General features: G+C 35.6%; 2 protein-coding genes across 2 annotated transcripts in view; one reads left to right on the top strand and one right to left on the bottom strand.

Annotated features, from left to right (window-relative positions):
* Positions 1-1093: 1093 nt before the first annotated feature.
* On the bottom strand, positions 1094-4964 carry FZR3 (FIZZY-related 3). The gene is made up of 10 exons (XM_086557532.1): positions 4332-4964; positions 3809-3931; positions 3502-3606; positions 3208-3387; positions 2975-3037; positions 2688-2882; positions 2495-2596; positions 2070-2132; positions 1883-1951; positions 1094-1799 (listed from the first exon to the last, which is right to left on the bottom strand). The coding sequence occupies exons 1-10, from the start codon at positions 4803-4805 to the stop codon at positions 1746-1748; spliced, it is 1428 nt and encodes a 475-aa protein (XP_086413658.1). The 5' UTR covers positions 4806-4964; the 3' UTR covers positions 1094-1745.
* A 228-nt stretch (positions 4965-5192) lies between these two features.
* Positions 5193-12245, top strand: part of LOC147504801 (uncharacterized protein At5g02240-like) — a 30921-nt gene continuing 23868 nt past the window's right edge. The window contains exons 1-5 of the mRNA XM_086557533.1: positions 5193-5395; positions 5759-6030; positions 6121-6157; positions 6262-6359; positions 6730-6791. Of these exons, the coding sequence (XP_086413659.1) occupies positions 5212-5395; positions 5759-6030; positions 6121-6157; positions 6262-6359; positions 6730-6791 (653 nt within the window). The 5' untranslated portion in view covers positions 5193-5211. The remainder of the gene's footprint in view (positions 5396-5758; positions 6031-6120; positions 6158-6261; positions 6360-6729; positions 6792-12245) is intronic.

The raw sequence follows: 12245 nt of genomic DNA on the forward strand, positions 1-12245 counted from the left end.
AAAAAAAAAAAAATCATCCCCCCGATCATTATCTCAACTAACCACCAAATTAAAATCCCACAGACCATTCTTTTAATTCTTCACCTTCACTTCTTTTTCTTCCTCTTCTTCCTAAAGCCTCGACATTAGGTCTTCACCACCTTCGCAGTTTTCTAGCAATACATTACTACATACATTTGAACAATTACTTGATTTTGGGGGGAAATTACCACAGGCACAGACACGTGTAACTAACACGATCGTTGATTGTGCACAAATACTAGTAAAATCAAGAGGAAATTATGATGACGAAATCAAGAGTGACTGAATCTAATATTCTTTCTACAAGCACCATAGAAAGAAAAATATAATCGAGACGACGGGACAGAAAGAAACATTTATGTAACAATCTAAATAACAACCGTTACAGTTCTATCGATCTTTTTTCCCAGATTCATTCACTTTATTCCCCCTCCCCAAAAAAAAAAAAAAAATTAGATGGGTGAGCATGCATGTGTGGACGTTATTGGAGTGTCTCCAATGGTGGGGTTTGGGAATGGAATTTTTTGTGTAGGAGAAGGTGGGGAAACATGAAGTAGCATGTGTTGCTAAAGCGGTTGAGCTGGTGAGAAGGGTGCAGAAAGTAATGGATAACAATGTGATTGGTTCCAATGAAAACGATTGGGTTCGCTATTCATAAAGGTCTTGCAACTCAATTTGTTGCTCGCTTGACCTCCAAATCCTTTGTATGATTTATTTCAGAAATTCAATAACATATATTCTTTATAAAATTTTTTTAAAAAAAAATCTATCATTTTCAATAATTTATTCACAAGTTTTTTTTAATCCTTTACAACAAATTATGCATCAGCTCCACCATTATTATCATCCGTGTCTTTGGGCAACGAAACCACATGTTCAGTAGCATAAGTTTGATTATGATGATGTTAAGTTTCACTACGATGATATACAGGTTGAATAAGATTCCAAATTTGGCTTATAACAGTCAGCATTTAGATGCCAAAAATCAATTCACCACCTTAAATTCATCTTGGATAGAAATATAGACAGAGCTATTGACATAAAAAGCAAATATAAAAGAAAGGAAATACAATTTAACCTGGACATGCCTATTAGATATGTATTACAACATGAGAATATAGTATAAGAACAAAGGCTTCCTTAAACTCACCCACTATAAGAATATTTTTACAAACCTATGGCAGGGAAAGGGAAAAAAAGCTAAAAACTAAAAGGAAATAAAGCTTTTCTCTATGACTGAGCAACTGAATATGTATTCCAACCTATGATTACATATATAAAAATCCCTTCCAACACTTTCGTTACAATCCCAGTATCATATGTTACAAATAAACACTGTACTTACTGTCTCTTGATTTCTCCTTATCTTGCACAATGGGCTTCATCGAATCTGCGTTTTCCCTAAGGACCCCTATGATAGCATAAAACCATTATTGCAGTTTGGCTTCAATCTCAATAACTTTCTTTAAAATAGACAATGTACTGTCTCTGAATTCCTTCTCCTCATCTTGCACAATGGGCTTCACTGAGTCTGCATTTTCCCCAAGTACCCCCAAGATAACATGTATAAAATCCTTCCTGCACATTCTCTTCATTCCTCCTCCTTGTCTTGCTCAATGGGTTTCATTGAATCTAAGTCCTCCCTAAGTACCCCCACCATTGCGAGTAGAAAACCCTTCCAGCACTTTCTCTTCATTCTTCCTCCATGTCTTGTGCAATGGGTTTCATCGAATCTGAGTCCTCCCTAAAGACCACAGGCCAGAATCTCGGATTGGTGCCTTCATTAATGAAAAACTTGTTTAGCGAAATATTTCATAAATGCTTCCTAAAATATTTGTAAGAAATATTTCATCATACTTACCTGCAATTTTAAGGAAGGGAAAACATTCCAAAATCGTAGAGTTTCGTCGCCCGCTCCAGTCACAATTGTCTTCAAGAAAGTTTCATTTATATCACACGCCGTTAATAATACTTATATCGCATGCTTGCTATTGTTCAAGTACGAAAGTGAAAAAATATGTATAAATGAGCTATCAAGGCAAATGTACCTGTCCATCAGGTGACATAGCTAGATAAAGTACTCGAAGACTATGACCAGTTAGAGTTGCAACCTGTAACACCAAGACCAGGTTCAGAAAAAAGCGACCAAAGTCCACATTTGGAAAAATTCGGACTACACACAATTTTAGGTTTCAAATTTCGTGACATAGAGAAAGCTCATTTGTATTGTCATAAGTCATAACTAAATAACGCTGTCTGTTTTTTCTTCCGAGTAGAGAATGGATTATTTAAAGTATCGGTTTTTAGGTGTTATTCAGGAAATTGATGGGGTTGATGTTTACCTAGATGATTAATTAGTTGTCAAATGCTGATCACTACTTAGAGCTGACCGGAAGTAATAATTATACATGTGATCAACCCTCTGAATCAGGCTAGAAAAAATTCTAAAATGTTTAAGGTTTTATTCGGTTACCTTTCCCATAGAAGGATACTTCCACACCATAATTTGATTCTGGGAGTACCCATGGGTGCTGACAATCTCATTGACGTTCTTGCTCCATACTAGATTGCACACCTGAAAAAGTGAAAAGTAAGGAAATTTCTAATGCCATTACAGGCCAGTAAAATAAATGGCATGCATGTTTGTAGCATAAAAAGTTTGGAACCTGGCTTCCTGTGTCCACATGATTCAATTGGTTGCCGCTTGTGGTGTTCCAGAAGCGAATACATCTATCAGCAGTTCCACCTCCTGATGCAAGGAGGCCATTTTGGTGGGGTGACCAGGCAATTGCTTTGATAGCAGCTGTGTGTTCCGTTAGTTTTAAGACAGGCTGCTGAGAACGCTGGTTCCAGACCAAGAGCTGACAACATACAACAATAAACAGATATTTCTTTAGCGTTCCACTGAAAGTAGTAGATTGGAACAATAATGCAACGTGGGTCCATAACAAACCTGATTATCATTGCCACCAGATGCAAGTTCTTTGTCATCATGGGACCATTTTAGCCCACATACCTGTTATTGAAACTAAGGAATCAAATCAGTGTGAGTGGACTATATGTATGTGCACGCTTTCATTTTGTTTATTTTATCCTTTTTGTTTATATATATATATATATATATATATATATATATTTTTTTTTTTTTTTTGTGGGATTTTGACACAGAAATGCAAAGTTTGTTACCTCAGATTTATGACCCACAAGCTTGCTAATAAAGTCATTTGATACACGTAGGTCGTGTTGAAGGATGTTACGATCTCTACTTCCAGAAGACAATATGCGCGAACTCCATGCCAAAACACCAGTTCGTGTTTGATGCCCATGCATGGTTCGGACCTTCTTGCATTGAATACCATCCCATATCTGTCACAAGTTACCATACAAATGACACTAGTATATTTATACGTTGCTTCCATAAGAAGCGGCCTAGACGTGTGTGCATTAATGATTAGAACAGAACATGTACAGATCACTAACCTGAACTTCTCCAAGATGTGTTCCAATTGACAGGTATGATCCTTCGCGTGTCCATTGGACTGCGCATACGCTGTCGCTTGGTCCTAAATCACACAACTTTGTCACCTGCAAATCTAACAGTAATAAATTGACGACTGACCACTCTTCAATAAATAACTTGACCAATTTGAGAAACTGAACTAACAATTAATCAATTGCAGTAATATACTTGTTGATAACAAAAAATGAGTGGCCATGTCGGGGGTTTTCGTTTGTATCAGTTGAAATTCGAACCATAGCCTATACAAGAGAGAAGTAAGATCTTCACCTTACTGTTTGTTGCAGTCCATAGATAAACACAAGTGCCCAATCCCACAGCAAGGACATTTTGAGAGGACCAATCTACAAGGTTCAGGTAGAAATCATCTTGAAGTGAGGGTGCATCCAGAACCTGCAACCAATTTCAAAATTATTGCCCAAGCATTTATGTCATAGAGAATCTGATATAAGTGGCTAACTGCTTATTGTACAAATATTCTTATCCATCCTGTTAATGTTATTTTATCGCACAAATGGTTCTTTCCCTCACACAGACACAGTGTGACAGATGCCTATGCTGCTAATGATTTTACCGAACCAGTTAATCAGCGATTCTCAATATCAATATCCAGGTAATAACACTAATTAATATGCAATCAAGCATTTCTAGGGTAAGGGTCCTACTAATTTTTTAGTACAAATGGCACCTTAAAATACATGGAATTCTTTCCTGTTTATTATGTCCAAATAGATTTCTACCAAGTCATAACTATATTAGATGTGTCTTCTTTATGAGAAAGAAATGTTATTACCTTATGAGGTGTCTTGGGCACCTTCCTAGGCGGCTTAAGTGGTGTGTAAACCTCACTAGCAGACCCCAGATCATGGCTAAAAATCGAAGGAGAGAACGGCGAGCTCGGGGTCGAAATCTCAGTCTTAAACCGAAACATATTCTTGTTTGGACTCATAGGCGAAGCTTGACCACCTGCAGGAGAAACAGAACCAAAATCAATACCAAAAAGTTCAGCTTTAAGTAATCTAGAATAAGTCTCATTTCCCCCTTCTTTAACAGGAGAAGCTTTATCAATCAATCCAAATGTGTGAAGCCTTGAAGATGATCTGCACGGTATGAATCTGTCACTACACTTGGCTTTCGAAGAAGGTGATGAAGATAGATTTGATATCGATCGACACGACATTGATGAGAACGTGTCGAGACGAAGAGTTGTTTCGTTCATTCCAGCTGGACGATTAATTCCGCTTCGACGAGGTTCTGATGAATCCATTTTTGGGAGTTTTCTTTGTTTGTTAACCGAAGTTTAAAGAATGGACGAGTTGAAGAAGATCAAAAGAATCTCTTGGCGACTGCAGGTGCAACGCAAAGACAGTCTTTTTGGTTCTGTGTAGTTTGCAACGGACACTATTCAACACGCTCTCGATCTCCTTTTCAATAAATTACTACTACTAAGGAAAGTATTTGAATTTGGTTCCCAACGGTCGATAATGGCCATGGGCTGGACCTCTTTAAAAGATTGAAGAGAGTCCATAAACTGTATGAAGTCGGCAGAAACGTGGCATAGAGTTTTGGATAAGGTGGAGACAGATGTCGTCTCACCAAATAGGCCGGTCGGTAAACAAAACATTTCTCCTCATTCCCATTTTCTAACGAACCATATTTTTTGTTATTGGGCAATGTCAATTGTGCCACGCGTTCCTTCATTTGTATTAAATAAAAACTGTTCATTTGCTAATAATAATAATAATACTTGTTGGTCTACAAGGCACCAAAACAGTGGGAGACGAAAAAGTAGTGGTAGATTAATAGTAGCAATGGCTCCAAGCACTGTTCTCGTTACTGGAGCTGGTGGTAGAACTGGTACGTATCACTTCCCTTCCCCACTCATTCTTTATTACTTTACAGCGTTTTATTAAGTTAAGACTGTGTTTGTTAATTTCATAGTTTATGATACTTTTATAGTTTCTGTTTTTGGGGACATTACACAGTACAGTAATTTAGTCATACTTGTTCATTTAGAGGCCGTATCAAATCCAAAATTGGTTTTAATTACAAGGTTCTTTTTAGTTTGCACCCTTACAATGAGTTCTAGAACTCTTGTTTTTTCGTGGATATAGAGAGAATAGAAAAGGGGGATTCCTATTATTTTTGGCTTTCTCCTGGAAATGGTTGTGAACCAGTTCTTCTTCACGTGGCTGTGTATCTTTTGGGATGGTTTTGTAGGTCAACTTGTCTATAAGAAATTGAAGGAAAGAGTGGATCAATATGTAGCAAGAGGTTTGGTTAGAACGGAAGAAAGCATGGAGAAAATCGGGGGCGCTGATGATGTATTTGTTGGGGACATAAGGGATATTGCGAGCATAGTTCCTGCTATTCAAGGAATTGATGCTCTTGTAATTCTCACCAGTGCTGTGCCCAAGATGAAACCTGGATTTGATCCAAGCAAAGGTGGGAGGCCTGAGTTTTTTTTCGAAGATGGAGCTTATCCTGAGCAGGTAACTATTGTGTAGCTGTACTTATCTATACAGCAAACTTTTATTTTATTTTTCATCAACTCATAATGAATTGAAATTTTGGCTTTGTAGGTTGATTGGATTGGACAGAAGAATCAAATAGATTCAGGTGAGTACTTCTCTTTCCTTAATTATTGTCTTTATTTTTCTCTCTCTCTTTTGTGTTAGAGTAGAGGGCAATGTTTTGTTGAATAATATGATACTCTTATGCAGCTAAAGCAGCAGGAGTAAAACAGATTGTTTTGGTTGGATCTATGGGTGGGACTAATCCTAATCATCCTTTGAACAGCATTGGTAATGCAAATATACTGGTAGGTGATTCATTTGTACTTCTGAAAGGTACATCTTTTGCTGTTTGGCAGCTATGCTTTTCTAAGTTTGAAATTCCAAGTGATCGGTGTCTCTGTTTTGCTTTTGGTTCTCCTCTTATTTCTCAATGCGTAATATGAGATTGAGAGTAACTATTTCCCAGCTTCATAACCTTATTTGAACTGTAGCTAATATTTTTGAGATTTGAAAATAACATTCAATAATTCATATCTACACTTTTGGAAGCACTTTATTAATATTGTACTTCCAGAATTTCCTTAAAAATACTTGATGGCAGTCATAGCATCATTTTAAAATACTTGATGCAATCATAGCATTATTTAAAAGTCATTGTATATTTGGATATTACAGGTTTGGAAGAGGAAGGCTGAGCAATATCTAGCTGACTCTGGCATACCATACACGATTATAAGGTACATCTATGGTAACCTTTGAATTTTGTTAACTTCTTGTTTTATTGCTGGAAGGCAAGCACAGATAAAAAGGCTCGATGTTATTTTTTTTATAATCTTCTTGACATACTGATGCAAACACAGTGGAATAATAAGAAGAGTAATCAAGGAAATGCCAATGGCGACTTTATTAACAAAATATCTTCAATTAAGATTCTTTCTTTAAGACTTAAACATCAACTACAAAAACCAACTTACGAGAGATGGTCAATGGCCTTATTTAATATTGAGGTTTACTTCCTATCAAGTAGCCTGAAACTAGGAAACTAATGATTCAGAGAATAAAGACTGCTGACTGTGGTAAGATTCTTAGCCCTGTTGATGACTCCATCTAAACTACAATAGGGAAAGCCGTTTCCGGCTGTTGATTGCTAATCAATCAACCTAAGGAAACCTAATCAAATCACATATATGACAAATGCAAGGATATGCACCCATTAGCAAGTGGAAAATAGAAACAATTTTGAACCACATTGAATTACTTGGAGAGCTAATTAAGGTCAAGCTCACAAGAAAGGAGTATACAGACTTTTATTTGTACATGTTAGCCACACAAGATAAGACATTTACACACCAGCTTCGAAGTAATTTTCGTTCATCAAATTTTTGGCTCAGCCAATGTGTGAGGATTCTGAATAAATTGCAATAAGAAACATTTTCCAAACTTTCTTTTTTGTCTGAGTCCTAGCGGAAGAAACCCGAATATAAAGAAAAATAACTCTTGTTTGTGTTACAAGCCTCGTCTCTTGAGTAGGATTGTTACCAAAATCAACCCCTTTAATCCACACCTTAAAACCCACTCCTGGGTGAATGGAGAAAGAAGAGAGTAAAATATTTGAGATCGTTTTTGTTCTTTTCCTTAGTTTGTTTATAATACCTACGTAAGGTATTTAAAACAAAGCTAGAAAATAGTTAACTCCCACTACTCTTGCGTAACAAGAGATTTAAGATAGATTCTATTCTATCAGTAGGATAACCCATAATAGTGCGTAATATCGTATGATCCAGGGAGTAGCTTATATTAGAGATGGATCCTTGATCCATGTGGGCGGAACTAAGTGACCCGACCCACTTACATCTCCCACTCGCCGACATAGGGGGCAAATCTTTATCTCTCTCAATATCTCTATTACTAATCTTTGCATACATGGAATAAAGTGTGCGACCTCATAGGAGGAACAAAGAGCAACAAGAGCGATATTATTAAGTTTTCACCCAACTAATAAAAACACATCACCGAGAAGCATCTTGTATATGCCTTAGACATTTTTTATTACACTGGAATCAACACTCTTATTCCCTCATATAAAAAGCAGTGCTACATCCCGTCATTTTGTACTCATGACATATCATAGATATTGTCGCGGGCCCTCTACGAGTCACAAAACATGATGTAGTATCAAAAAGTCTTCCCTAAGCATTCATGCCAGTTCAGTCACTTTTCTAGAAATGTCCCATAATACAGTAAGTATCGTCGTACTTAGGAAGCACACTAAAGTAGCGTCACCAAATATTCTCTTCATGGCATAACCTCAGGTCAATAAGGGCATACAATGGGAATATATTTTTATTATCCCAGTGGCTCACACAACAATGAAAAAGGGATTCATTCATTGTTCTCACTATTGGTCGGCAAAGCGCATACAATATGTTATGTATGCTATGGTGTTATCCTATTAAAATGGGTATGTCACTTGCAAAACTGTAACACCATACGAATCTTAGTCTAGTCGCTAAACAAGCGCCTAACTTGAGTTTTATTCCAGTCACTCTCTAGTGCCTGTCAAGAAAAACACTCATATTCGACTTAACTACAGACTGCATAAAATTGTGGATAAATTTTATGTTCACCTTCGACTTTATAAGGTCTCATCTTAGCTCTAACTAAGGTGACATTTAACAATATTTAAAAAATATTCCTATGCTCTTCTAACGCCATGAATATAGATGTCTCATCTTGTTCGCTTTCTAAGCGCCAAGGTGAATCACCTATGTGAGTAGGTCGATTCAAGCCTGGTGACAAATCAAATAAAGAATGTGTAATTAAAAGAATAATCCAAAAATTTGAATAAATGAAATATACTTTAAACAGTGTCAATTACATAAAAGATGTCCAAACATATCAAATCCTATGGAGTCTCATACTCCTAACATGAGATTTAAACACATCTTGAGCAATAGAATTAGTCATGGGATCAGCCAACATGCTAAAGGTGGAGATATGCTTCAAGACCACCTTTCCTGATGCAACCTTATCTCGAATGTAGTGAAAACGAGTTTCTATGTGTTTGGCCTTCCCATGATACTTTAGATCTTTCGCAAATGTCAGAACTGCAGTGTTATCACTATGAAGTAATAATGCATCATCTGCATGAGCGTGATATCTAAGTGTATCAAGAATTTTCTTAGCCAAATAGTTTCTTGGACTGCAACTGAGCAAGCAACATACTCTGACTCCATTGTAGACAAAATATCACATTTTTGTTTATGGCTAAACCAAGTAATAATTCCACCTTTGAGCATAAAAACATAACTCGAAGTGGACTGGTGCTCATCTTTATCACCGGCCTAGTCTACATCGGTGTAACTTTTCAGTTTCAACTCTCCACCATGGTAACTTAGGACAAAGTCAGCAATCCCTTGTAGATATTTGAGCATCCTTTTAACAGTTTTCCAATGAGCGGGACCAAGATTACTCTGATAACGATTGACTAACCTGACTGCAAAACTGATATCTGGGAGTTCACATCATGGCTTACATCAGACTATCAATTGCAGCTGCATATGGCACATTGAACATATGATTCTTCTCTTCATTAGTTTTGGGACACTGATCAACACTGATCAAGGCTTAAGGCGATTCCAATGGGGTGTCTATTGGTTTGGAGTTTTGCATACGGAACCGCTCAAGAATCATTCTAATGTAAGTCTCCTCTGACAAACCAAGAAATTTCCTTGGGCGATCTCTCGTGATCTTAACTCCCAACACATACTCTGTTTCACCCATATCCTTCATATCAAAATTGGAGGACAACAACTTCTTTGTGGCAACAATGGAATCCATATCATTCCAATATGTTATGAAATAATTAATCCTAGATCTTTAACATGCTAATTTTTTTTTTGATAAAAAAGGAATGAAAAGAAAAATACCTTCAAAGCCGAAATTGGAGATTGACAATAAAGAAAGGTTTTCCAAAACTGAATCCAAAAAGTAAGTCTTTAGTTTTCTAGTAGTATTCACCACACAACACTCTAAAACACTTTTGCTTTTCTCCTACTTGTAGTTGTACGTTTTTTTTGGAAAGATTAATGGTCTCTGTCACCAAAAAGAAATTCTCTTATTATATAGAGAAATTTTGAGAATATGTATCTGTGTGTAGTAGGATCGACTTAGGATTTTAAGTTTTATCTCAAAGAGGTTAAGTTCTTGTCATATAAATACTTATATTTGATATACTAAAACACTTATAATATATCTCTTTAATATGGAAAATGCCCATTAACAAATCCATATTTTTACAATAATGCGCATGGAATTATAAAGAAAGTCTTTTTCTACCATTATTTAAATCTAAGTCTTTCCACCATTATTCACAATTAGATTATTGGGAATTTGTTATTCACTGTCACACCCATGTCTAATTGACCCAATGTGACATTCAACATCAATTGAGCATTAAGAAACTATTTTTTACACCAGCCAGGTTTGAGCTCAATTAGTTGTCACAATTTCCTAATACATAATTTCATAGAGTGGTGGATCCTTTATTGGAATTTGTAATTCAAGACATCTTACATTCATTACCCAAAACGTCAAGTCTAATATATGAATAGACATTAATTTTTAACATCTCAAAATAATAAATTTAAGACACAATGAATTTTCACAATTCATCAAATTTAGAGAATATTTGGTAGAGTGAGATTTGCACACTAACTTTAATAGTGAGTTTTCAGTGTGTTCTCACTTCGATCTCTTCAGTGTCAGTCATGTGACCACCAATATACAAACTTAAAGTCACACTCAAATGATCAGCCATTTTAGTATTCATCAGGTTTGACATTGCAATATGACGTTTAGTGCGATTTTGTTCGCCAAACATCTCTTGCAAATTGGTCATGATCTCAGTAGTTGTATCAAAATTTTGGTGCTTGAGTACGTTTGACATGGATGCCAGGAGATAACACTTGGACATTTCATTGGCCTTTCGTACTCCTCTATCAGCTTTGCACTAGCATTGGTTGCTGGTACAGGGGGCAAGGGGTAGTGAGAATGAATTTGTAACTTTCAGTAGTCAAGATAATATTAATGTTACACTTCTCGTCCACATAATTAGGACCAATCAATTTGTTCTCTTTCAAGATAGATACTAAAGGACTGAAATTTGACTGAGACATAACTGGAACATTCACATATCACAAATATTATTCTAATGCATTTAATATTGGTTTTGTAAATTTAATAAACCAATTATCCACTTATATATAATAAAAATACAACACATTTGTATCATTAAGACAAATATAAGCAATGAAAACCTAATGTTTATGAATAATTTCTTATCAGTAGGGCATCAAAATTATTCAACTTAATCAGGGGGTTCTACTAAAACCATCAATTTTTCATACAAGTAATATGATTTTCATTATCATTTCTTTTGCTAATAAAACATAATTGTACAACCGTGGGGCTGCAACTATAATTTAGTCAAGTGTACCATCATTAAAATTAAAATTTATTAATGTAATCGCAAGATAATGAATCTGTAAAGGAAAACACTCCTACTAGCTAGACATAAATTTTTATTCTCAAGAATAAATAATGGGCAAAAATATTTTCGCATGTAATTAATTTATCCATATGTAATTAACCGAATCACCCCACTTGTATAAGGATCACTATCACCAACCATTAAAGGGACCATTTTACTAGAGGATGGAAACTACTTTGTCAAAAAGTGTGTATTTTTACACTTTGCTAAAAAGAAAACACTTTTGTCCTATTATGACACATACAAATTTTTGTTTGTACTTGTATTTCAACACAATAAATATTCATATGCATAAGATGGGTAAATCTTGTTAATGCATGAGATGCATAGTGGGTAATGCCAATTGGAGATTTTAAACAATGATGAGACATGTAACAAGTAAAAGTAGTAGCTTATTTTTTTCAGATTAATTTTTGGATATTTATTAATTGAAGAAAAGACTAGGACCACATGTTAATAAAGGAACGGGACAACAAGTTGTACTACATTAAATATAGAACTACATTGTGTAATTGTTACACGTAGTCTGAATATTAGACTATATTCTCTTGTTACTAAAGTTTTGTAGGGAAGACAAAACATGCAAAAGAAACATTGAATGTTGTCAAATTGTATGAACAATATGAGTACATGGTTGATG

The sequence above is a fragment of the Coptis chinensis genome, chromosome 4 (genome assembly GCF_015680905.1).
Source record: "Coptis chinensis isolate HL-2020 chromosome 4, ASM1568090v1, whole genome shotgun sequence".
Lineage (NCBI taxonomy): Eukaryota > Viridiplantae > Streptophyta > Magnoliopsida > Ranunculales > Ranunculaceae > Coptis > Coptis chinensis.

Coding starts and splice junctions, on each gene's coding strand:
- FZR3 (XM_086557532.1), bottom strand. CDS start 4,805: ATGGATTCATCAGAACCTCGTCGAAGCGGAATTAATCGTCCAGCTGGA. Junction 3,932..4,331: donor TGCCCAAGACACCTCATAAG/GTAATAACATTT, acceptor AATTGGTTGCAG/GTTCTGGATGCACCCTCACT. Junction 1,952..2,069: donor CTATGTCACCTGATGGACAG/GTACATTTGCCT, acceptor ACTTTCTTGAAG/ACAATTGTGACTGGAGCGGG.